Below are 27680 nucleotides of genomic sequence, written 5' to 3'. Positions count from 1 at the left end.
AATAGAGGTTAAAACAAAGCTGCACAAAGATGGAAAATACACAGAGAATCTTGATACTGTATGCTATTATGCTCTCTTTGAATTATTTGAATGCTGAGGAAGGAGCAACAGCTGCTAAAAGATATTTATTTATAAATACTGCTGAACTAATCCAACATAGATATTTTGAATTAAGATCTAAGGATATGATACTTTGGAAAGGAGTTTCTTATTTTGTTTTCACAGAGGATGAGACGCTGTTCATTTCTTCTATTCCGATTTGGTATGATGGACCACGCCCTCCTGAAGGATTGTTGTGAACATCTTCAGAAAATTGCTTCGCTCAACTGCCAACTGAGATGAAACTAACACACAGGTTATACCATGAAAGACCTAATTAACGACGCCCCCATTCAGCAGGAAGCAGTTTGGAGAGAAATAACTGCGCCCATATTCCCAAATATTGTTTATAAATGTTCTTTTACATTTAAAGGGGGATATGATAGAGATATGAATCATTTACATTGATATGGATTTTGTTTTAGTGATTTAAGGTCAATTTTCTTATATGTATATGTGTTTCTGATCTTGATTAAGGAACTGTGATTGTGTAGTTCATTTAAAAATGTAATGTATAATTAGAAATATAGATTGTTAATAGATAATCATAATAGTCAAGTTTGTAGTCATGTTAGTTAAGATTTTCTAGATGTACATAGATATATTTTAGATAGGTATTCTTCATATTTTTCAAAGATTATAGAATATGGCATTTTAAATGTTTTAATAATTTAGGACTTTTCATGACAATGAGACACTCTGCTCCTGGCAGCACCAATCTACTTCAAGAGGAAGATGGGCATCGAAGAGGCACCTTATGGAGTTTGATAGCCATTTGGGCAAGAAACTGCTCTTGCCTGGACTATTGCATAAACTGGACACAGAGAACCCACAGAGAGAGGACTACTGAACTTGCCTAAGGTGAGATGATCTTTCGGGGTTCCTGATTCATGAAAGAGTCTGCGAGACATTCTGCAGGACACAACAGATAGTGACTGAACTGACTTTGAATTTTCCTGCTTTATGGAAATGTCTGCTGGATACCATGGGCCTGAAGGCTGAAGATGGATGCCCCAACGGTACAAAAGAACTTTGGGTGACTGTCCAGGCAGCGAGATGTCTTTGTCATTTCTAGAGTTTGAAGTTTCTTAGTTCTTGTTTACTTAGGTAATATTATATCTTTCTGGAGTCTTTGATGGAGTTAAGAATAGTTAGTTATAGTTATAGTTTTCCTTAGTTATGATAAAGATTATTGTAACTTTTACTTGATAACTGTTTTGTTATATGTAATTTTGCTATGTTAAAGCCTTTTTTTTTTTTGTTTAAACCAAAAAAGGGGAAATGATGGAGGAAGGTCATTGGCTAATAAAGGAACTGCCCTGGCCCATTTTATTGGTTAGAGGATAGGTGGGAGGAGTAAACAGAACAAAATGCTGGGAGGAAGAGGAAGTGAGCTCAGAGTCTCTACAGCTCTGCTCTCAGGAGCAGACGCCTGAGAGAGATGCCATGCTCCTGGCTCCTGGGCAGACGCACGCTATGAAGCTCCGACCCAGGATGGACATAGGCTAGAATCTTCCTGGTAAGTACACCTTAGGGTGCCATACACAGATGATTAGAAATGGGCTAAATTAATATGTGAGAATTAGCCTAGAAGAGAATGGGCCAAGCAGTGTTTAAATGAATACAGTTTGTGTGTTGTTATTTCGGGGCATAAGCTAGCTGAGCAGGCGGCTGGGGGTGTTGGGGATGCAGCCCCGCCGCCTTTATTACTACATAACATGACCTTTACATTTTAACTACTTCCATGCACGCAGTCCAGGGGCATTAATCATATTCACATGTATGTTGTTCAGCCATAGCCACCATCTAGTCCTAGGTCAATATACTCTTATTTCCTACTTCTAAAATGAGTCACGTCTCTTCTCTCACCAGTCTGTGAGCTCCTGGAGAAGAGACCAGAACAGAAGAGAAGCTCAAACTCCGCTGCCGACTGAACAAATGAAGAATGTCAATGTTTTTTTTGTTTTTTTTTTTTAGAATGTCAATGTTAACACCCCGTTTGGCAGACAAAGAAACAGACCGGGCTAGGTGTGTAACTCAGTGTACAAGGCTTGGATTCATAAGAAAAAAAAAAGCAGCGGAGACTCAGAAGGCTCCAGAGCTAAGGAGCAGTAAGGAGAAACATGATTGGAACCGACGAGTGTGTGGGAAACCACTTCAAACTGCTCCATGCCAGTTCTGGAGGAAGTCAAACGCTCTAGAACAAACCCTGTGCTTAGACTGCATCAGGTACACATGAATGGCTTTTCCTCTACATGTTAACGAGAACATGTGAGGTCTCCACTGAGAACAGTTTTCTTAGAGCACAGCATGTCAAACCTCTGTCTGTGAGATCTAATGGAGACTGCACAAGATCGCAAAGGACATTTTGGCCACGGAGATGCAGGAAGACATCACCAGCAGCTTGCCCCAAATGCACAAAGGTGTGCTACTGATGGACATTTCTAAGTCATGGTGATTCTCCCCTAAGGTTTTTATTTGCTGGCCTCGAACTCAGAGATCCACCTGCCTCTGCCTCCTGAGTCCTGGGATTAAAGGTGTGCGCCACCACCTGGCAACCCCTAAACTGTTTTCAAAGAACAAAGCATTTGCCTGTTTGTTCAGCGTTCTCACTACATTTGAGCACTGAACTTGACAGACAACAGAGGGATGAGTCAAGCAAACTGAATCTAAGAATGACTGAAATCCCAAACACTGTGAACCCAGCACCGGAGCATAATTCAGGTTCACCCAGAAACCTCATTTCGCGGACCCAGGGGCCTGCCAATCAAGGCACCACTTGCCTGTGTCTGCAGAGCAAGTTTCTCTTTGGCCTTTCCCTCTGCTGTTATTTCCTTGTACATGCTTCTTGCATCAAAGTGCCACCTGGTGTCCAAAGATGGAACTGCTATTTTAGGCCCCTATTTTACACATGAACAGATGTGTAGTGTGTCTGCTTTCGTACAAATGTAAATAATCACACACTGCAAATCTTGTTTTCATCATGTTGATTTCAAATATCTTGTTAACCTTACTTAAATCTGAATAAAAAAATCATTTTGTCATAGAAAATATGGTCACACTACATGTTAGATAAGAACAGAACTGGCTGTGTACAGTGGCACATGCTTCTAATTGCAGCATTTTGAGGTAGAGGCAGGAGGATCAGAATTCAAGGTCAACCGCAGCTACACAAAAATTCTGAGGTCAAGGTGGGCTCAAAAACAAAATAAAATACAAAACCAGAAACCAATATTTTACTCCATTTGAAAGTACTGAGCAACCCCAGTTGTTCATAAAGAAAGGCTATAATCCATTCATAAAAATAGATAATTCACTCCAATAAAGTTTTCTTTAAGTTTGATTTGTGTGTATATGGAGCAGCCAGAATAAGGTTTAATATACCCAGGAGCTGGAGTAGGAGGCAGCATGAGCCGGCCAACATCAGTGCTAGGAATCGAACTCTGGTCCAGTGGAAGTAACTCTCAGAGCTGGGCCTTTTCTACAGGCCTAGTAGAAAGTTTTTGCAAGCAGCTCATGACTTTCTGTGCGCTTGGAGGCTGGTCTGCTCACACACACACCAGTATGAACAGTGTGAGCTGTGCACTGTCCCTGCAGGTCCTCAGAAAACTCAGTGTGCAGGTGTGTTTGTCTCTTTCTGACGACCTCACTGACCAGAGGGTTCTGCCCTTCTCCATGATAATTCATAGTGTTGGCCCACCTGTGACGGGGCCAACATCATTAGAAGGAGGGCACTGGAGAATTGGCTCAGCAGTTAAGCGTACTTGTTCCTCTCGAATGCAATGTGGGTTCAGTTCCCAGCACCCACATTGGGTCTAGTCTCAGGAAATCCAACACGTTCTTCTGACACCCATGGTGCACATGCACACATGCAGACAAAACACTTACACACATAAGATAACAAAAAAAAATAAATCTAAAAACATAATAAAAGCATAAATGGTTGAATAAGTTTGTATTCCAGTTAAAACTTAAAGAATTTTAGTTCAGCGCTGGGTGGTGGTGGCACACTTGGGAGGCAGGGGCAGGGAGATCTCTGTGAGTTCCAGGCCAGCCTGGTATCTACAGAGTGAGTTCCAGGACAGTCAGGGCTACACAGAGAAACCCCGTCTTGAAAAAAAAAATTCAGTTAAATTTCTAGTGTCTAAAAGAAGAAAGGCAAGGCAGTGGTGGCACACACCTTCAATCCCTGCACTTGGGAGGAGAGGCAGGTGGATCTCCATTAGTCCAGTCTGGTCTACAGAGTGAATTCCAGGGCAGCTAGGGATACACAAAGAAACCTTGTCCAGAAAAACAAAATCATTTAACAGAAAAAGAAAGAAAAAAGGAGAATCAACACTTTGAACAACCCTAGAAATAAAGGAAGGGGTCAAGATTAGGCAGTAAGAGTTGGGTAGTGGTGCTGCACGCCTTTAAACTCAGCATATCAGGGGGGCAGAGACAGGTGGATCTCAGTGAGTTTGAGGCCAGCCTGATCTACAGAGCGAGTGCCAAGACAACCAAGACTACACAAAGAAAGCCTGTCTCGGGGCTGGAGAGATGGCTCAGAGGTTAAGAGCATTGCCAGCTCTTCCAAAGGTCCTGAGTTCAATTCCCAGCAACCACATGGTGGCTCACAACCATCTGTAATGGGGTCTGGTGCCCTCTTCTGGCCTGCAGGCATACACACAGACAGAATATTGTATACATAATAAATAAATAAATAAATATTAAAAAAAAAAAGAAAAAAAAAAAAAGAAACCCTGTCTCAAACAAACAGAAGAACCAGCCAGAAAGTATGTGGAGCTCGCTTACGAGCAGGCAGCTGCAGCACAGAGTGACCCGACTGTGCAGTGCTTCCCCACGCACTGTCTGAAGCTCTCGAGGGTCGTTCTCATGCAGCTGCTCTGAGGTGGGGACAGGGGGTCTACACGCTGATAAACACACAAGCTGATTTCACAGCACACAGGTCAGAGGCCACACTGGAGGAACAAACACTGACATTCTGGGTCGTGTTGTGTTTGTTGTAGACTAAGATACATTTGTGTGGGTCTTTTTTTTAGAGTAAATGTTTCCTTACGTAAAAAAGCAAAGAATGTTTATAGAAAAAGATATAGCTGCTGTGGAAAGAGACAATACACAGAGAAGCTGTCCACACCCTGTCCTAAGCGTATCACAACACACACCTAGTTTAGGCCCAAACCTCCTGCTTCATCTTCCTGAGTGCTGTGAGGTCAGGAGTGCACAGCCACGGCTGGTTCACATCTGTGCTTTTGGGCTTCTTTTCTTAGTTTAAAATTATTCCATTATTTCTGATGTGTATGTGCACCATATGCATGCCTGGGGCCTGCAGAGGCCACAAGAGGCTTTTGCTTTTTGTTTTTTGTTTTTCGAGACAGGGTTTCTTTGTAGCTTTGGAACCTATCCTGGCACTTGCTCTGTAGATCAGGCTGGCCTTGAACTCACAGAGACCCACCTGCCTCTGCCTCCTGAGTGCTGGGATTAAAAGTGTGCACCACCACCACCAGGCACCAGAATAGGGCTTTTTTAAAATGTGTTTTTTGCCGGGCGATGGTGCCGCATGCCTTTAATCCCAGCACTCGGGAGGCAGAGGCAGGCGGATCTCTGTGAGTTCGAGACCAGCCTGGTCTACAGAGCTAGTTCCAGGACAGGCTGCAAAGCCACAGAGAAACCCTGTCTCGAAAAACAAAAAAACAAACAAACAAACAAAAAAGTGTTTTTTGGTGTTTTGACTGTATGTATGTCTGTGCATAACATGTGTGCCTGGTGCCCACAAAGACCCTAAAGGGCATCAGATCCCCTGGAGCTGGAGTTACAGCTGGTTTCAGCCACCATGTGGGTGCTGAGAGTCAAACCCAAATCCTCTGGAAGAGCAGTCAATGCTCTTGACCACTGAGCCATCTCTCCAGCCCCCAGAAGAAGGCTTTGAACCCCCTAAAAAACTGGAGTTACAGACAGTTGTAAGCTGCCCGTAGATGTTGGCAATAGAACCTGTGTCCTCTTGTAAGAATCACTAAGCCATCTCTCCAGCCCTGAGTTTATTCTTCAAAATGCTTGCAAAAATACGATCATACCATTTACACTTTGCCTTTTTTCACTTAATGATGCATATTTCCTACTAGGTCAACGTATTTTATTATTATTTTTTCCTTATGTAGCTCTGACTAGTCTGGAACTCACTGTGTAGACGAGGCTGGCCTGGAATTCAGAGGTCCACCTACGATATAGCCTCAACTTCATTGTCTGTTTGTTTTTTGGGGGGTGGGTGTTTTGAGACAGGGTTTCTCTGTGTAGCCCCAGTTGTCCTGGAACTCCCTCTGTAGATCAGGCTGGCTTCCAACTCACCGAGATCTGGCTGCCTCTGCCTCCCAAGTGCTGGGATTAAATGTGTGTACCCACCATACACCTGCTTTTTCATTATTTTTTAAAACTTTGTTTTTTAAGGTGTACTGGTATTTTTGCCTGCATGCACGTCTGTGTGAGGATGTTAGATCCCCAGAACTGGAGTTACAGACACTTGTGAGCTGCCAGGTGGGTGCTGGGACTTGAACCCTGACCCTCTAGAAGAGGCGCTCTTAACCACTGAGCTGTCTCTCCAGTCCCATAATGTTAACATCTTATGGGATAGAAGTTATTAAAGTCAGAAAGCTATTAAATCATCTACAAATCTTCAAATTTCCCCACTTTCCTCACTAACATCCTTCTTAATCAAGTGTCAATATTATATTCCTCCTCCAAACTTGGTATAATAACATTTCCAAACATACAGAAAAGTTTAAGGGATTCTGTAGTGGTAAACAGCGCATTACCTGGAATCGACATTAAAACACACAAGCGTACGCGCATTCCTTTAGTCCCAGAACCTGGGAGGCAGAAGCCCAGGCGGATTTCTTTGAGTTCAGGCTAGCCTGGTCTACACAGTGAGTTCCAGGATAGTCAAAGCTACATACCCTGTCTTAGAAACAAGCAAGAAAATAAACAAAACCAATATGCTACAGCCCAGGTTGGTAGTATACCCCTGAAATCCCAGCATTGGGAGGTGGAGGAAGGAGGATCAGGACTTCAAGGCTACACAGTAAACTTAAAACCAACCTGGGCGTGGGCAGTGGTGGCGCTTGCCTTTAATCTCAGCACTGTGAGTTCAAGACCAGCCTGGTCTACAAGAGCTAGTTCAAGAACAGGCTCCAAAGCTACAGAGAAACCTTGTCTCGAAAAAAAAAAAAAAAAAAGAAGAAGAAGAAGACCAACCTGGGCTATATCAAATCTATCTGGGGAAAAAAGGGCAGCAGTATGTTTGTTACTGTGCTCTGCCCCTTATAGTATACTATCATTTGATAAATTAATTAAATAAATATTTAAAATAATGGCCCATTTTAATTTGAAGCCTGATTTTCCTCTGCTTTCTCTACTTCTAATCTCTCAGCTACAGATGCCCCTAAAGCTTCCCAGTGACTACTTTAGGCAGGTGATGCTTTAGACTTTTCCTCCATTGGTTTCAGCGGAGAACAGTTTAGGCTACACTTGAAAACTGTGATGTGCACATGGATTTGCCTATTTAACCAGACATATCCCTGAGACAGACCATCATGCCTGCTGTAGATCAGAATAACGTGTTCTGTTTCAACTGCAATAAACTCATTTCTCCCGTACTTTCTGCTAGTCCTTACAGCAGTTCAGGAAGATGTAGTCACAAAACCAAGAAAATGCAAACACTTTCTTTCCACTCAAAACTACCAGAGTCCGTCACAGGACTACTCTGTACACAAAAATGCTGTGTTTGGATTTAGCTACCAAAGAAACTCACCCCAGAAAGCACCCCCTGTTCACCCACTTACTACTCCATAGGGTTTCCCGGCAATAAGCACACAGGATCAATGTCACAGCTATATGACATAGCACCTAATGTTGACTTTTTCCAAAATGTTTAATTAGACAATTATCCAGTTAAGCAATTCTCTGTTAACATTAACAGGTAACAAGAATGTGGAAACAGCCGATCTCAGAGCAAGGCAAACAAAATCACACTCATGTTGTATGATGACATCCAGGCGAGATTTCTCTTTCTTCTTAGGGTCTGGGTTTTGACTCAGCACCAGTCTGACTCTATACAGCTCTGTGAACTCATGACAAACAGAGCACTGACTCTTCTCAGAAGACTACAGCACCACCCGGTCGCACTACCACTCTGAAAGCCTGCCCTATAGAAGATGGGCTGCTTTTACTTACAAAGGTTTCTTGACTAAGGCCAACTAATTTTAGGTGGAGACAAAATGCTGACAACAGACACAGTGACTGGTAGATGATGGCTAATGGTCAGAACCACCTCTTTCAGACGGGCTACCCTTCCTCCAAACACACTTCCTGACTCTCCTAGTAACACAGCTCACAAACAAAGAACTACTTTCAAAGAGGCAGTTCTGAAATGCCTGACACAACATGAAGCATATACTCCGAGAGGCAAACGCCAGGGCCATCTGAGATAGGATTTTAAAATACTACATATAAGCACGTGCGCACACACACACACACACACTTTTCCCTAAAGAAACATTTGAAAGTGTTAGTTTTCCAGATTTTTAAAAACAGAGACATTTGGTTTTGCCCAATTACTAACAAAGGCAATGAAAGCAAAATATTCTTCATCTCCATTTCAAAATCACAAACAATCAAACCCCTAAAACAGTCTTCCAATTGAGAAACTCCAAGTTGTCCTTCTGTGTCCCACTGAAATAGTCAACTTTAAAGCTACTGACTTGAGAGCCCAGAAACATAAGAGTTATTGAGTCTACCAATATCCTGGGAGACAAGATATTCTGGCTGGGCATGATGATGCTTGTCTTTAATTCCAGCACTCAGGAGGCAGAAGCAGAGATCTCTGTGAGTTGGAGGCCAGCTTGGTCTACAAAATGATAGCAGTATTATTTGTAATAGCCAGAACCTGGAAACAACCTAGATGTCCTTCAATGGAAGAATGGATGAAGAAAGTGTGGAATATATACACATTAGAGTACTACGCTGCGGTAAAAAACAATGACTTCTCGAATTTTGCATGCAAATGGATGGAAATAGAAAACACTATCCTGAGTGAGGTAACCCAGACCCAAAAAGATGAACATAGGATGTACTCACTCATAATTGGTTTCTAGCCATACATAAGGGTCACGGAGTCTACAATTGGTGAACCTAAAGAAGCTAAATAAGAAGGTGAACCCAAGAAAAAACATATAGTTATCCTCTTGGCTATGGGAAGTAGACAAAATTGCCGGGGAGAAAATTGGGATCTTGGGGGTGGGGTGGGATGGGGGTAAGGGGAGATGGGGAGAGAAAAGTGAGAAAGGGAGGATGGGGGGAACTTGGGGAAACAGAATGATTGGGATATAGGAAGGTTGGATAGGGGAGCACGGAAGCACAATTCTTAGTTAAGGGAGCCACCTTAGGGTTGGCAAGAGACTTGAACCTAGAGTGGCTCCCAGGAGCCCAAGGCGATGTCCCCAGTTAGTTCCTTGGGCAGCTGAGGATAGGGAACCTGAAATGACCCTATCCTATAGCAATACTGACGAATATCTTGCATATCACCATAGAACCTTCATCTGGTGATAGATGGAGATAGAGACAGAGACCCACACTGGAGCACTGGACTGAGCTCCCAAGGTCCCAATGAGGAGCGGAAGGAGGGAGAAGATGAGCAAGGAAGTCAGGACCACGAGGGGTGCACCCACCCACTGAGACAGTGGGGCTGATCTATTGGGAGCTCACCAAGGCCAGCTGGACTATGACTGAAAAAGCATGGGATAAAACTGGACTCTCTGAACATGGCGAGCAAGGAGGGCTAATGAGAAGCCAAGGACAAAGGCACGGGGTTTTGATCCTACTTCATGTTCTGGCTTTGTGGGAGCCTAGCCAGTTTGGATGCTCACCTTCCTAGACATGGACGGAGGGGGCAGGACCTTGGACTTTCCACAGGGCAGGGAACCCTGACTGCTCTTTGGACTGGAGAGGGAGGGGGAGAGGAGTGAGGGGAGGGGAAGAAGGGTGGGAGGAGGGGGAGGGGGAGGGAAATGGGAGCCTGGGAGGAGGCTAAAATTTTTTTTTCCTTTTCTCAATAAAAAAAAATGAGTTTCGGGACAACCATGGTTGTTACACAAAGAAACCCTGTCTCGAAAAACCACACATGCGCGCACACACACACACAAATCTCATCTCTGGCCGCAGAAAAGAGAAGTACCATGAAAACTGGAAACAGTTCTGTAAGCCATATGTGCAGAATCCCAGCTACTGTGGCTGGCCTGTATACCTGGAGATGTGGCCATTGGAAAGAAGCCATTGCTAAAACAGTAACTATGAGACTGTACTTTCTCTAGCTGACCCTGAAATGCAGATCTTCTATTAAGGAAAACAAACGGCACAAAATAGAAAGACAATTGGACAGACAGACAGGGCCATATTCTAAATTTAAACAAGGTGTAAAGCAAAGACAGAACAACAGGTAATTCTTTAAGAAGCGATTCATGGGCCAGCAAGATGGCTCTGGGCGAAAGCACCTGTTAAAGTTCCATCCCAAGTACCCAAAGAATGGAGAGGGAGAACCAACTTCTGTAAGCTGCCCTCTGCCCTTCATGTGAGTGCTGTAACATGTGCATCCCCCAATCTCACCACATACACCACAAACACATGTTTAAAAAAAATCCCCAGGGGGCTAGAGAGATGGCTCAGAGGTTAAGAGCATTGCCTGCTCTTTCAAAGGTCCTGAGTTCAATTCCCAGCAACCACATGGTGGCTCACAACCATCTGTAATGAGGTCTTGTGCCCTCTTCTGGCCTTTGGGCATACAGACAGAATATTGTATACATAATAAATAAATAAATATTAAAAAAAATCCCCAATGAGTAAATGTAATAAAAATAAGCAATTCATACCACTTATTTTCCAACATCAGTCATATAACTTAAGTTTATAATTTTCAGCCTGGCCATCTGTACAAATGTTCTTTTATGTTAGGTAAGAATCTGTAAAAACACACAGCTCCGAGGCAGGCGGTGGTGGAGCACACCTTTAATCACAGCACTCGGGAGGCAGAGGCAGGCAGATCTCTGTGAGTTCAAGTCAGCCTGGTCAACAAGAGCTAGTTCCTTGGCTGGAGAGATGGTTTAGCGGTTAAGAGCGCTGGCTGCTCTTCCAGAGGACCTGAGTTTAATTCCCAGCAACGACATGGTGGCTCACAATCTTCTATAGTGGGATCTGATGCCCTCTTCTGGCCTGCAGGCATACATGCAGATAGAGCACTCATATGCATAAATAAATAAACCTTCTTTTTTTTTTTTTAAAAAAAAAAAGCTAGCTTCAGGACAGCTAGGGTTGTTAAACAGAGAAACCCTGTCTTGAAACAAACAGAACAAATCAAAACAAAACCACACAGCTCCATAATTAAGCAGAGATCAAAAGTTCAGGAAGAGGATTTAGTAACTGGCCTCTAATGAAATTTGGAAAGGAGGTGATTTATAGTAGATAAACCTGTACTGCCTGGACCAAGTGATCAAGACTGATCAGTATGGGTCAGGTATACTGTGAACCTTTGAAGTGATGTAATAAGAAGGGCACCGCAGCATTCTTCAAAAGCGCACACCCTCAGGAGTCACCAGCACTCGGGAGGCTGAGGCAGGCGGATCTCTGTGAGTTCAAGGCCAGCCTGGTCTACATAGTGAAATCACATCTAAAAAAAATTAAAGTTAAAAATCTGTTAACTCAGACTTTGAAACAGGATCTACCAGAGGAAGGCTTATGTGGGCTTAGACAAGTTGTTTTACCCTACCAAGCCTCCATTTCCTTATGAATAAGACATATAGTAAGAAGTTACCTGATTATTTATGGGATTAAAGTTTGTATTAATCAAGATCCATAAGAAGGGGCCAGTGAGAAGGCTCAGTGGGCAAAGTCATCAGATGCCAAACCTGATGACCTGAGTTCAATCCCCAGGACCTGCACAGAAGGAGAAAACTCCTAAAGGTAGCCCTCTCACATCTTCTTGCATGTGTAATGCATGTATGTACACACAAAACAAATTAATACATTTTATTTAAAAAGTATAAAAACTGCCAGGAGGTGGTGGCACACACCTTTAATCCCAGCACTTGGAAGGCAGAGGCAGGTGAGTCTCTGAGTCCGAGGCCAGCCTAGTCTACAAACTAAGTTCCAGGACAGCCAGGACTATTACACAGAGAAACCCTGTCTCGAAAAAAAAAAATTATAAACAACCACTTATGTTTCCCCAATTGGAAGTAACTGGGAGTGAAGGGAAGTGTCTGCTAGTTAATGTAAGATGAGGGCCAACAGCATCAGCTTGCAGCACAGCCATTCCCTCTGCTGGTTTCACACAGGGAGCAATTGTGCTACAAAGTAAAAAGCAATTCACAAATGTATATATATGTGTGTGTGTTTCTTTCTTTCCTTCCTTCCTTCCTTCTCTTTCTGTCTGCCTGTCTGTCTTTCCCGAGACAGGGTTTCTCTGGGTATCCTTGGCTGTCCTGGAGCTTGCTCTGTAGATAAGGCTGCCCTGGAACTCATAGAAATCCTCCTGCCTCTGCCTCCCAAGTGCTGGGGTTAAAGGCGTGTGCCACTGATGCCTGGCTCACAAAAATATTTTTAGGGGCTGGAGAGTTGGGTCAACAGTTAAGAGTCCTTGCTGCTCTTGCAGAGAACCAGGGTTCAGCTCTCATCACCATCATGGTGGCTCATATCTGCCTGTTAACTCCAGTCCCAGGGAATCTGCACCCTCTTCAGGATTCAATGGGCTCTTGTACACAGGTGGTGCCTTAAACTCACACACGCGAACACATGTACACAAGAACAAATTAAAATTAATTAATTTTTAAAAATTATAGTAAGTAGAACACATGGCTTAACACAGTTAATTCATATAACAGGTCTGCTCCTAAGGAGAAGAGTATAGAACTAATTTCTGTATAACCAGAGATCCTGTTTCACTAACTCATGGACAGGCAGGCCTGAGCTAGAGAATGAAATAAGTAAGCCCCTTGGGGATGCTGCTTACATGTTACCTGTTAGACTTTTTGGCCTAGAAGCCTTAGCTTTTATAGCCTTTAGCAGAACTATTTCATCAAAATAGAAAAATTGCTAGGTATGGTGGTACATGTAATCCCAGCATTCAGAAGGGAGAGGCAGAGGGATTACAAGTTCAAGGCCTGAGTGGCACCCAAAAAAGAAAAAGAAAAAAAAAAGGCAGAAAAATTAACCAAAATTTTCTTTGAAATGTGACACCAATAAGCACTGTTTCCCGTAAGGGACCACACGGCAACAGGAAATGGGTGAGAGTGTACTGGGTTTCAGAATGTTTCAAAGACATTTCGAGGAAATTCCTGCACCCCAGATGCTTAGACCTTGTCTGCAGGACACCACAGCAGCTTGCTGTCTCAGCAGCACTTCCAGTCAGAGGCTGACACCACACAGTGCCTTCCCCACACTCGACTTCCACCTTCCCGTGTTCACCACTGTGTGTGTGCACATGTGTGTGCGTGTGTGAGCTGCTGCTCGACCTTGTCAGCTTTAGGGGAAGCCCACTTTGACCTGACTTTTGTCCCACCTGTGAGATGAGATCAGCACACGCAGGAGTGGATGCTGGGAGAACAACTACAGACAAGTTCCTCAGAAGAGCACAGTATGTGTCCATGTGACTCACTAAACTGAATATTTGCCTCTCAGACTAAAGGGCACATGTGCACAATGAACACTCACGAAATAACTGAAGTTAAAAAAAAAAAGGTTACCAGGTAGCTTTGTTTGTTTTTGTGACAAGGTCTTGCTATGCAGCCTGGCTGGCCTCGAACTCACTCCATAGACCAAGTTGGTCTTGAGCTTGTAGCAATCCTCCCACCTCTGCCTCTTCAGTTCTGGGTGTGCCACAGTACTGGACCTGTGGAACAATATTTATTTACTTTATTTGGTATTTAATATTTCTTTAGCTAAATGATTTAATAACCTAAGTGTGATACTAGAAGCCAGAAGACCAGGACCTCATCTCTGTTCTCTCACTGACTTCATAGAGGACACTCCAGACAAGCCATTATAAATGTCCCTGGACACCAGCGTCCCCATCTACAGAACAAAAGTTACAGTCCCTGTCTGTTCTACAGGCAAACCGAGATCAAAGTAAAACGATTTGAAAGGCACCACAAAAACACAGGCAGTGGTGGTGCATGCCTTTAGGCCTTTAGTTCCAGCACTCGGGAGGCAGAGGTAGGAGGGACTCTCTGAGTTTAAGGCCAGTCTGGTCTACAGAGACAACTAGGGCTACACAGGTAAATCCTGTCTTGAAAAAACCAAAACAAACAAAAAACACAGGCTATCATTAGTGATACAGTGATAACACAGAAACCTGCTTTGTTTTTTAATGTTTTTTTCTCTTTTATAATGCCATTCTGAAGGTGCCTGCACACGTGTGATATGGGATTTCCCTCTGTATGCTGTAATGACCATTGATAAATAAGGGAACTACTTTGGGCCTACAGCAAACCTACAGAGGAACAGAGCTGGGGGGAGGGGAACTAAGCTGAATGCTGGGAGAAAGAAGGTGGAGTCAGAGAGAAGCCATGTAGCCCGCTAGAGACAAACGCTGGGAATTTTACCCTGTAAGCCACAGCCACGTGGTGATACACAAATTAATGGAGATGGGTTAAATTAAGATGTAAGAGCCAAAGAGAAGCTAGAGCTAATGGGCCAAGCAGTGATTTAATTAATATAGTTTCTGTGTGATTAATTTGGTTCTGGGTGGCCGGGATGAACAAGTGACCTGCTGCTACACATGTGCAAATACTCATACACAGACACACAATTAAAAATAACAAAAAATACATCTTAAAAGAATATGCAAATGAAATATAGGCAATGAGACAGCTCTTATCTATACATTCCAGAGCACCTGGTATAAATGCAGTTGGATAACACTTGCTATGACTCTGGAGAGATTGTAGGTTTCCCCATAATGTTGGGATTTAGCCTCTGGGGTTGAGAAGCAAATGTCCAACAGAGATATAAATTCCAACACTAGTGGGTGCCAAGCCTTGAATCCCAGCACTTGAGATGGGAGTCTGAGGCAGGCAATGCTCTATGAGTCCAGGCTAGGCAGGACTACATGGTAAGAGACTCTATTTCAGAAGAGAGAGAAAGAAAGACAGTGTCTTAGTTAGGGTTCCTATTACTGCGATAAAACTATGACCAAAAGCAGCTCGTGGAGGAAAAGGTTTATTTCATCTTACAACTGTCAGACCAAGGGAAGTCATGTGATGAGGACATTTTTTTTTTCAATAGAAGTTCTGCTCCCCAGATAACTCCAGCTTGTGTCAAGTTGACAGGCAAACAAAAAATAATAAAACCAAGATTTCCAAACCCCCAACAACCTTGAGTCACCCTCCTCGCCTGTGCCCCAGGCACTGGCAGCCAGGGACCTGTTTCCCATCCTCATAGTTTGGCTCTCTGCAGATGACAAAACGCATTCTTTCCAATGTTTAAATCAAACAGCCAAAGGCCGCATTTGCTAGGCACAGAGCTGCACATTAATCTGTGAGGGGTACATTAGGAGAAGCAGGAGGGCCAGTGTCTAATGGGTGAGAGGGCAGAGAATTCCCTACAGCCTGGGATGGCTCTGCAGGCTCCACTGAAAGCAGCAGACTTTCAGTGAGAGATGAAGCAGCTTAAAAAGACAAAAGCATCTTCACAGGCTCCTACACAGAGAGCCTGCTGTCTTCCATGGTGGCACACACTTGACATGGTTACATTTACTGCCCTTTTAGATGAACTTTGGCACTAATCCACACACACAAACGTGGTGTGCACTTGTAATCCTAGCTGTAGGGAGGTTAAGGCAGAGCAGCAGATGAAGGTAAGCCGGAGCTACAAGAGATTCTTTCTCCAAATAAACTAAATAACTTGAAGAAAACATCAAACATCCATTACTGTAGAAAGCTAGATGCTAATACAGATTAACACCCCCACCCCTTTTTTTGGAACAGGTCTCTCTACATAGCCTTGGCTGTCCTAGAATAAACTATGACCAGGCTGGCCTCAAACTCACAAAGATTCACCTGCCTCTGCCTCCCTCGTCCTAGGGTTAAAGGTGTGTGCCATCACACCCAGTCTCAGATTAAATTTCTGCTACACCAAGGAGCCGAGTTTCTGTGGTGCACTCTTGCCTGTGAGACTTGGTGTGATGCTTACACTGCCTTATTTTGTGGCCAGTGAATGTTGTCTCACCAAACTCTGCAAAAACCACCTGAGTGTTCTGCACAACTCTGGGCTGACACAAACTGAGGCTCAGAAGCATGGGAATGTGGAAGAGGACAGAGAAGACAGACAGAAGACCCAGAGTGAGCTGCATATTACCTTCTATTAGTACAGGAAGCGACACTACAGCTATTACAAATTTTAAGCAAAATCTTTTATAAGGAAAATTCTTGTCCTGGGCTTTGGAAGCCTTAACTATACTGCTTATCCATTCCCCAGTCTGAACAATACACTACTGACACATAGTTCACATTCTAGAGCAGATGTGTGGGGTTAACTCTCATTCTTGAAGAGTAGCTTGGAGAACTGGTGGAAAATGTGGAGTTACGCAGTGCTGCTCAGCCTTGACCACACGGATCTGAAACCTGAAGATCTGAGCGTTAAAAGGAGGCCTTGGAGTCACCGCCAGCAGCTCACACCGCACGCACGTGTGTGCCTGGAGGTGCTGAAAGGGCCGTACAGGGATTAAGGATGTCTAAAAAAAATCAACTTACAGGAGACTGGGAGAGGAAATGGTCACAGACCTATACGAAGAGAAAAGACTAAGGGAAGGTAACAGGAACTAGTTGTAGTCTCAGGTAGACCCTGCCTGGACATGGTGTGTGAGACTGGAATCCTAGCACTGAGGAGGCTGAGGCAGGAGGAGCATCAAGCTCAAAACCAGCCAGGTCCGTATACCAAGACTGTCTCGGAACAAAACGTAACAGCAGTGGTTCCTACAGATGGGATTTTGGAGGTGAATTACCCACCTGACAGCGAAGAGGAGCCACTGTGGGGGCATAGGTGTGATAGATGGTCCCTGGAATTCTGTAAATTTTTCTGCAAGGTGAAGGAAGACAAGAGCCATGTGACCCTTTACTACAATGGCTGGTTTGATGTCTCTGGGACAGCAGGTATAGGAGAGATGGTTAGAGCAAGACCATAGAATTGACAGTGGTTATTAGAAGCTATCCATGCAAGCCATCTGTGGTGGTGCACACCTTTAAAGCCAGTACTTGGAAGACAGAGACAGATGGATCTCTATGAGTTCAACGCCAGCCTGGTCTACAAAGCGAGTTCCTGGACAGCCAGGACTACACAGAGAAACCCTGTCTCAAAAAAACAAGACAAACAAAAAACCCAGAAGACATCATGTATCAAAAAGAGAAAACGACACCTCAGACACGCAATCAACAATGTAAATCCAACTCTAACACCCAGAAAGCCTTCTCTAGCTACACTGAAACACAATCATCTTCTGCAGGCACAAAACAGTGTTTCAGAGCAGCAGAATTTAGGCTGCTCACCTGTAATCCCAGAACCTGGGAGCCTAAGGCAGGAGCCTAAGGCAGGAGCCTAAGGCAGGAGCCTAAGGAACCTAAGGCCACCTTAAGCTATATAAGAAAATCCTGGCTCAAAACCAAAGCAACAAGAGGCTGAGGAGTTAATCAGTAGAATGCCCACCTTGCATGCAAGACACAGCATAAAGTCACAGATATGGTGGTTCATACCCATGACCTCTGCTCTTGGGAGGTGGATCAGGAGTTCAAACGAGTTGTAGGCTAGCCTGAGTTACAAGAGACAGACAGACAGATGAGGAGTACAGATGAAAGAGGAAAGGCTGCGGCGTTAAGCACTATGGTCTCAGTGAAGACAAGTCTGCTGTGTGAAGGAGATGGAGGTGTCTGGGTATATTTACTGGAAAATCCCAGATATCCAGATTCACTGGGCTTGTGAAGGGGGCTACTCCCCCTCCCCCTGAAAATGGAAGTACCCGTCCTTACCCTTCTCCTCTTTGCTTAATGACTACACAGTAAGTGTAACATTTGATAAGACAATGCTTGCCCTACAGACCTGCCCCCATTTGCCCTCCTGGCCACCCCACCAGAGGCTCATATATCAGTAAGAGAGGAGGGATTTTTTTCTTTTATGCCAGAGGTGTTGAAGGACCTGAATAATAATATATCCTCTGTCAGGCCTTGAAGAAATGGGAAATATGATAAGTCTTTGGAGGAAGCCTTCAAAAGTCTCTACACAGAACAGGCCATAAGTCAGGAAGACTCCCCAGCTGGCTGTATCTCCTGGGAGGGCCTAGAAGATATTCTTGTTGCTATAATCTTGGTTCTGCCTCTCCTATGGGTCATCATCAGTGTCAGCTCCCATGTATCAGAGTGCTCTTCACTCCTGCTGAGACCTGGGGTCTTATTTGGGTAACTGGTCATGTGCACTCAGTTTCACACATCACTGCATGTCATCAGAGTTCTCTCCAACTAAAGACCTACTGTGAGGAGCGGATGAGACAGCTCACCTGCTATGAGCACTTATTTTTGCAGAGGACCTGAGTTCAGTTCCCAGCACTCACACAATGGCTTACATTAGTAAGTAATGTAAGAATTCATTACATTAGAAGTCTGTGGCTTCAGTACCAGGTCATCCACCACTGCCTTCCGCCCTCTGAGGGCACATATGAACGCAGCACATACACACACATGCAGGCAAAACACTCATGCATGTAAAATAAAAATATCTTAAAAGTTGCCAGGTGGTGGTAGCACACACTTTTAATTCCAGTACTCAGGGGGCAGAGATAGGTGGATCTTTGACTTCGAGGCCAGCCTGGACTACAGAGTGAGTTCCATAACAGTCAGAGCTACACAGAGAAAACTTGAATCAAAAAGCCAAAAAAAAAAAAAAGTTTTAAAAAAAAGAAAAGAACAGAGAAGGCAGGAGGTGTAGCTCAGATGTAGAGAGCTTGCTTAGCATCCAATAGGACTGGTTTAATGCCCAGCAATGAAAATATAAAACGAAAAGTCAGAAACAATTTCTACTCTTCTTTCTTCTTCTAGTGAGTAAAATGTTTGGAATTTAAAGTGGTCTTGAGATTCCTGCCGTCAAGGATGCACTAGGTTTACAGCAAGCATGCACACGCCATGTTCCTCATTCACCCCATAATTCATTCCTAGCTTCTTCCCTCTCCTCATAAATCCAGGTTCCACTGTGACCTCTTTCTATTATTTTAATTCACAAAACTAAACCCTGAAGTTTACGTGCTAGACAGATAAAACTACACTCACTCCCTGATGTTTCAAAGCATGCAACATCCTATGTCTCTGACCTTAGTCAGCCGAAGGGCCTGTGCCTGTGCCAGTGTGTGTTTTGTTTTGTTGAAACAAAGTCTCATTCTGTAGCCCAAGCTGGCCTCTAACTCACAGAATCTTCCTGTTCTGGACTTCTGCATGTGCTAGGATTACAGGAGTGAGCTACCTTCAAAGGCCCAGTGAATCTGGGGTGGGGGGGGGGGTCTCTGGATCAGGGTTCCCCAGTAAACAGACCCAGACATCTCCACCCGAGTCTAGGGTTAGTGTGTCACCATATCAAGAAAACAACAGCACAAGCCCTAAAATAAATGACTCTGAGGCTTGGTGACTGACCATCACCTTAATCCACTCACAAAGCCGGTCAGTGCAAAGCACACTTGGTACAGTAGTCACAGCCCTTCAAACACGGGCCCATTGTCTTTTCAGCTCTAAGCCGCATCCCACAATCCAGTCCTTACAGACTACTCTGCTCTGGAAGCCCGAGTGCATTACGACTGCTCTGCTTCTTCCTCCAACGCCTTCCCCAGGTCCTCCTCCCTGGACATAGTGCTCGAGCCCCTAGGTGGTGCCTTTCTCAGATGCCCTTGCTCTAGAACACTGGGTCCACTCTCTGTGCCAGGGTGCTCGTCTCCTCTCCATAGCACTTACTCAGCACATCCTGGTCAGAGGACAGTCTGCTTACTCAGCCCTGCTTTCTACAGGAATAGCAAATGCCTGACAGAAAAGTCCTCTCTCCCTGTCTCCCAACCTCACTCCCACAAGGTTGTTTGTGAAAAATCCTATTTCACAAATTAATATACCTAATTAAGTTCCATTAAACACCTTGGTCTGAGATGGGCACTGCAGTAAATCCAATAGTTTTAGCTCCCTAGTAAACTGAGGCAGGAATCACCTGAGTTCAGAAGTAAAAGGCCAGCCCAGGCAACACAGCAAGGCAACCACATGTACATGTCTGATGACCTGAATCTGATCCCTGGGACCCACAGTGCAAGGACAGAACCAACTCCTGAAAATTATCCTCTGACTGTCATATGTGTGCATGACATGCAGGCAGAAAAGATTTAAAGACAGGGGCGGGGGGACCCTTGTGTCTAGCTGGGCACGTTGGCACACTTGTAAACCTTGTCTCTAGCTGGGCACATTGGCACACTAGGAAACCTTGTCTCTAGCTGGGCACGTTGGCACACTAGGAAACCTTGTCTCTCGCTGGGCACGTTGGCACAGCTGAGCACACTGGCACACTCGTAAAACCAGCACTTGAAAGGTGGGGGCAAGAATCTGCTACACAGCAAGTTTGAAGACAGCCTGGGTTATAAGAGACTATCTTTAAATAATAATAACCTTGTTCTTGTTCAGGAGGTGTAGCTCAGTGGTAGAATATTTGCTTGGCAATGGCTTGACCCTCTGGATTTCAGCCCCAGCACTATAAAGCTAGGAAAAATGATGCATTCACCTGCACACATGCTAATAAAAACATACAATTTGTGGATGGTGCATTTGGCACAGCTTTTGGGCACTTCTCTAGAAGAAAGGGAAGCAAAACACACATACATTTCTTAGCTCTTACTGCCCTTGCTGCCGAGCGCATGAGGAGGGAGTTACAAAACGGACTCCTCTTCAGAGCACACAACACGATGTGCACTATCAGGGCTGGACTAAATGCAGCAGCTCTGCCACAACCAGGAGGAATATCGTGTGGACTCCCGGCTACAAACAGCACAGAGAAGGAAGGCGCTGCAGAGAGCAACAACCCCGACTGACTACTTAGAGCTTTAACAGTTTCCCTCAGCAAACCAAATCTAAATAAGGGAACAAAGGTGCAGCTCCTGCTCAGCCTTCACTTTCCAAGGCAGGGACAGTCTTTATTGGTTCTCCACTGTGGTTCCCAGAGACCTTCAGAAGCCTGGGTATCACTTAACATGGCACTGAAGAGGCTGGGAATACGGGTGTACACTAGTAACCCCATCTCTTTAAAGATAAAGCAGAAGTACCTTGAGTTTGAGGTCGGCCTGGGCTACACAGGAAAACCCTGCTAAAACCAAACAACAACAACAACAACAACAAAAAATCCAACCAGTACCTCAACCAATTATATACGCGCTAAGGGTGCAGCTCAGTGCTTCATGTGCACGAGGCCATGTGTTTAATATGGAGCACTGTAAAGATAAGCCTGTAACAAAGTAAAAATACAGTGAATGGTCCATCCACCCACAAGGAGCAGCAGCTGGAGAGGTAAGTGGCTGAAATGCTGCAAAGATAGCCATGACTGTTCCAGGCTGCTTTTCCTCCAGCAGCCTGAAGGCATCTGCCAAGCATTACAGTCCTCTAGAGTCAGAACCAGCCCCACTTCATGAGAGCAATCTGGGACCTAACAAAGTCAGAGGGTTTCATGGCTAGATTAAATAAGACTTTAAATCTTGATTCCCACTCTCTTCAGCCATTCTTTTGTAGATACATCCGCTCATTCATTCAGATCCGACCCTGAAGAATTGATTAACATTTTGCCCTGATGAAGTATTCTAAGTGTTCCATTCCTAGCACTCCAGTAGGAGCCACAGTGAGCTTGGGCAGAGAGAAGGCTTTTCAGCTGCCCATTCGGAAACGACAGGAAACACCTGTTAAATCCTACAAACCCCAGGAGCCAGGAGGTCTGTGGCATCTCTATTTCAACGTGACGATTCATTTCAACACATTTCTCTGCCCCCGCTCCCCGGGAAAGAGGAGTGGTTCTTGCCCCTGCTGCTGGAGGGCTTTAAAAGGCTGTCCTCTGCTCTGTAACCTGATGCTCACTAGCTGACACCCAGTCCTGTCACTTGAGAGTAGAAGTCATTTCTTCAGAACTAAAGCTCCGTGTCTACTCTCAGTTTCAGGATGTCCCCTAATCAAACATAAAGAGCATCCATGGCAAAGCCCAGAGGTCAGCTCAGCAGATGGAATTACATACCACATGCTCTGGGAGGGAATGCTTCAGGAGGCACTCCAGGAGGGCATGGCAATTCTTTATCCTTTTAGAGATCCACCAAACCCACAGATGCTCTTGGTGATCCAACCCACACAAACGGATCATGGCCAGGACTCAGAAAGGACTGGGTACACCTGACCCTATGACAAAAACAGAAGAGAGCTAGGGCTCTGAAGCAGACAGTGGGATCAAATTGTGATGGCTCCCGAACAGGCTTGGCAATCCTCATGAGTACCGTTCTCATTAGGTTGAGGACGAAATGAGGTAACACACATGTAGTACTCAGAACCACCAGCCTGACAAGGTAGGAAGGGTTCAATACATGTGGGTCATTATTATTAGCAAATGTCACGTAGGGAGAGAAAGAAAACACATGATGTATAGTATTTTTATTTTATTTTATTTCTCAGACAATGTCTCATATTGTAGCGAAGTCTGGCCTCACAACAATTCTCCTGCCTCTGCATCCCAAGTGCTGGAGTTACAGGTGTGAGACATCACAGCTGGCCTGTTAGTTTTTTTGAAATTGTCTCTATATGTAGCCCAGACTGGCCACAAACTTGATATCCTCCCACCTCAGCCTCTTAAGTGCCAGCTTACAGACATGGGCCGCACACCCAACTTAATATGATTAAAAACAAAACTTCTGTTCAGTATCAAACATACTTAATAATGACAGCTACAAAAACATACCAACAACAATGTCAATACTCCATGGCAGGGAGGACCTCATACGTAAAGGTCAAGGCTGCTACCTAGTAATTCAGAAGAAGCTCAGTCATTCAGGGGCCTGCATGGAGGTGTAAACAAGGTGACTCACCTTTGGGAAAGTATGCCATCATGCATTAGCCTATATGAAAGGAGCTTTTGCTTATCTGTAAGTCATCTTTTTTTTTAAAGATGTATTTATTTTTATGTACATTGGTGTGAGGGTATCGGATCTTCTGAAATGGAGTTACAAACAGTTGTAAGCTGTCATGTGGGTGCTGCCAATTGAACCCTGGTCCTCTGCAAGAGCAGTCATTGCCCTTAATCACTGAGCCATCTCTCCAGCTCTGTAAGTCACCTTTATAGCCAGAAGAGGTCACTGAAAAGCACACACACACACGCACACACACGCACACACCCCTCACATTTGAGGAAAGAAAACAGAGAAAAGGAAGCTAATTCAGACATCAAGTCCATTTTCTAAACTGACTTGGTGAGTTAGGTCGTGTCCTCATCTGTCATAACCTGATTTGGAGCAGAAGGGGTGCGTGCGTGTGTGTGTGTGTGTGTGTGTGTGTGTGTGCGTGTTGTTTCTTAGGTAGCACAGACAGGCCTAGAACTTGCCATTCAGCCCACACTGACCTTGAATTCGTGACAATCTTCTAAAGACTGTAATGTCAGTTGAGCAGCAGCATGCGTGGCTGCACCTTTATTTTAGTACTTATGGAAACAGTTCCACAGAGTAGAAGAGGGGTCACCCAAGACAGAGAAGATGAAAACTACCACTGCCAACAACACAACCTTTTCAAATTAAAGCTTAAGCCAGGCAATGGTGGAGCACAACTTTAAACCCAGCACTGCAGGCAGAGGCAGGTGGATCTCTGTGAGTTCAAGGCCAGTGTGGTCTATAGAGTGAGTTTCAGGACAGCCAAGACTGTTTCACAGAGAAACCCTGTCTCAAAAAAACTAAAAGTAAAGCTCAGACAGAAGTCCATTACCAGGGCACTCTTCTAAAAACATAATTTCTCCAAGCCACTCACCAGCTCAAATTCTTTAAAATCTTCCCCACAGCCTGAGGAATGCAAACCTCCCAGGTAATGTAGCCCACTGGCCCTTCCACTGCCTTTGCCATAGGCCAGCTGCCTCCCTTATTTGTTTCAGGAAGAACAAGGGCGGTCACATCAGCCTGTGTGTCTACAGCACATACCACAGGGTACCTGGCACATGGTGGCCACGCAGTAAATGTTTGTCAAGTCTACAGATCCAGGAATGCCTTTAGACACACACTTGGTGCCTCACTCCAGGTGAGAACCCTTTTCCCACCCACCCCAGTCGACAGTCAGTTCTCAAAGCCCCACCCCAGTCCCTCTGCACAGCAACCCAGCAATCCATCATAGCACTCCCTTCACTCTCAGTTCCTACAGAACTCAGTGTCTCTGGAGCTCCACTCTTCCTAACATTTCCCATAAGTGTGTTATATCTGTCCCACTCGCATGGCAGGTTTGTGACAAGAGAATTTCAGAGGCAGCAAGAGGAAGACCTACTTATGAGATGGTGAGAAAAGTATATGTCAAACACCTGCAGAGGGCTCAGGACCAAGGACACAGTTCCTACACGCTAGCTGCTACCATTGCTCAACTTTCAGAACCTCAGGTCTCTCGCAGATGAAAGGAGAGTGACAGGAAGTCCCAGGACAGGTAGATGTGGAGGCTTAGGCTTCCAAACCTGCATTCAGGAGGTCAAGGCAGAAAGATTGCCATGAGTGCCCTATTCCACATAAATAAGTTCACTATACCAAGTGAAACAATTAAAAAAAAAACAACAAAAGACTGGGTTTGGTAGTCCACTTTTAATCCCAGCACTCTGGAGGCAGAGGCATGTGGACCACAGTGAGTTTGAGACCAGCCTGGTCTACATAATGAATTCCAAGACAGTCAGCTACATAGCTGTCTCAAAAACCAATAAAATAAAACAACCCTCTGAGGCCTGGAGATGGAGCACCTATCCATCATGGCAGACTGACTCTCCAGCGTTCAGAAACACCGAGTCCTCTTTTGGCGAGGTATTCATGTGGAGAACAGAGTCTGGGCTTCTTCAGCACAGAGACCACTCAAGAGCAACTTGACTGCTATGTTTTTGTTTGCTTTGTTTTCTCAAGATTTATCTATTTGTTTATCTATTTTATGTGCATTGGTGTTTTGCCTGCATATATCTGTGGAAGTGTGTCAGGTTCCCCTGGAACTGAAATTACGGACCGTTGTGAGCTGCCCTGTGACTGCTGGGAACTGAACCTGGGTCCTCTGGAAGATCAGCCATCTTTCCAGCCCCCACTGGCAGCTCTTTTGTGGCTCCTGCTACTGAGCCAGTTGCAGTGGCCGTACCTATAGCCCTTATCGCTCAGGACTCCGAGAGAGGACAGCAGAAGGTTTGAGGAATGAGATGAGCAAGTGGCTAAGAAAGGTGTATTCAGCCAGGTGTGTCCCAGCACTCAGGGAGGCAGAGGCAAGAGGCAGGTGGATCTCTGTGAGTTCCAGGACAGCCAAAGATACACAGAGAAGCCCTGTCTCAAAATACCAAAAAAAAAAAAAAAAAAAAAAAAAAAAAAAAGGGCTGGAGAGATGGCTCCGAGGTTAAGAGCACTGACTGCTTTTCAATAGGTCCTGAGTTCAATTCCCGGCAACCACATGGTGGTTCACAACCATCTGTAATGAGATCTGATGCCCTCTTCTGGTGTGCAGGAAAACATGTTGTATATATAACCAAGAAATAAATCTTAAAAAAAAAAGAGTTAGACTCTTTGGAATAGAATGTTTTTTTTTAAAAAAAAAAAAAACAAGAAAAGAAGGAAGAGGAGGAGAAGGAGAAGAAGAAGAAGAAAAGTGTATTCTATTTTGTTTTCGTTTTCTGTTTTGAGATAGGATCTCACTATGTAGTCCACTGGTTCTCAACCTTCCTAATGCTGTGACCGTTTAAGATAGTTCCTCATGTAATTTTGCTAATTACAATAGAGTAAATATCTGATACAGTGTGGTCCTGTAAAAGGGTCCTTTGAGCCCCAGGTTGAGAACCACTGATGTAGCCTAAGACGGCCTGTAGCGTGCAGTAGCCCTCTCACCTGGGCCTCCCAAGTGCACACTTGCGTGCAAGTCTGAAACCAGGGGAGATTCATTCCATCACTCAGCAAACACTGACCAAGGTTTATCGTTTTGTACCCGGCTTTCTGTTAGTCTAGTGCACAACAGTAAACACAGCCAAGGCAGATAATAAACAGAGGAGGCGACAAACAAACAGGGGCTGGGCGCTAAGTGCCATGGGGTGGGCAAGCAAGGGCACCGGCCAGGGCTCTTTATAGCAAAGTATGGATCCTCGGGAAAGCTCCAAGCTCCAAGCTCCGAGACTCGGCCCCCACTTCCCCACCCTGCCCCAGACTGCAACAACTTATCTTGGGCTTCCCCCAGCCTATGGGCACACCTGGTTCCTCAAGCCCCCTGTTGCACCAACAAACTTGATTGTCCCAGGGCTGATGGAACTGGTCACTGAGCCCAAGCGTCACAGTCAGTAAAAAGATTATACCCCTACCGCCACTGGCCTGTTTCCCAGGAAGTTCAGGTCGCTGTTCTCTCCAAACAGGTAACCTTCTGGATGTGTGGAGTCAAACTTCTCTCCTCCCATGATAAAGTGGCTGGCGAAATAGCTGCCTGGAGAGCGACAACAAAGAGAATCAGCCGAGCAGATGATGTCAGACTGGACGGAGCAAAAAAAAAAAAAAAAAAAAAGGCCAAGACTTCAAACGAGGATCAGATCAGTTTCTCCTCCTAACTTCAGAGCCCCGCACAAGAGCAGCAAAAGCATGTCAGACGGCCCCAAACAGCAGACAAAAGAAGTCGCTACTGCTCTTGTCACCAGCTTAAATCCTCATCCTGATCTAAAAACACCATGACTGCCCACAAATGAACCCATGTGTATTCTGCTACCGAGAGTCTGGATGGGTGTGGACTGTGTGTGTGAGGGGGTATGCTATGTGTTGGGGGTATACATACACTGTGTGTGGGGGTGGGGTGTATATACTGTGTGTGTATGGTATATACAATGTTGTCTGTGGGGTGTACACAATGTGTGTGGGGTACACAGTGTGTGTGTCAAGTGCCAAAGATCAATATCACTGGGACCTGCAGCTCACCAACTAGACTCGCTGGCTGGCCAGTGAGTCCAGAGATTCACTGTTTCCATCTTCCCACGGCTTAATCTACAAGCAGATCACACTCAGTTTTTCACACGGGTTCAAGAGACTGAACTAAAGGGACTCATGCTTACATATAGCAAGCACTTTACCTACTGAGCTAGCTCCCTAGCTGCTACTTGGTTTTATTTTTGTTTGATAGGGTGTCACTCTGTGTAACCCACGCAGGCCTATAACTCACTATGTAGACCAGGCTGCTCTGGAACACAGAGATCTGCCTGTACCTGCCTCCTAGAAGCATGCACCACTACCACAGCCTGTTTGTTTTTTGAAACAGAGTTCCACTCCGTGTAGCCCATGC

The 27680-nt window shown here is 44.8% G+C and overlaps 1 protein-coding gene across 4 annotated transcripts in view; it reads right to left on the bottom strand.

The window, feature by feature from the left end:
* The window catches only part of Rnf157 (ring finger protein 157), a 76407-nt gene that overhangs the window by 34868 nt on the left and 13859 nt on the right, over positions 1-27680 (bottom strand). For 3 of the 4 annotated variants that reach the window (XM_041635885.1, XM_041635887.1, XM_041635888.1), the window contains exon 2: positions 26719-26837. The exons of the other annotated variant lie outside the window; for it this stretch is intronic. In XM_041635885.1, coding sequence (XP_041491819.1) covers positions 26719-26837 — 119 coding nt within the window. The remainder of the gene's footprint in view (positions 1-26718; positions 26838-27680) is intronic. 4 annotated transcript variants of the gene reach the window in all.

The sequence above is a fragment of the Microtus oregoni genome, unplaced genomic scaffold (genome assembly GCF_018167655.1).
Source record: "Microtus oregoni isolate MIOR12 unplaced genomic scaffold, Mior012 000048F_ref0000485, whole genome shotgun sequence".
Lineage (NCBI taxonomy): Eukaryota > Metazoa > Chordata > Mammalia > Rodentia > Cricetidae > Microtus > Microtus oregoni.
This window is presented reverse-complemented; position numbering and strand designations above follow the sequence as displayed.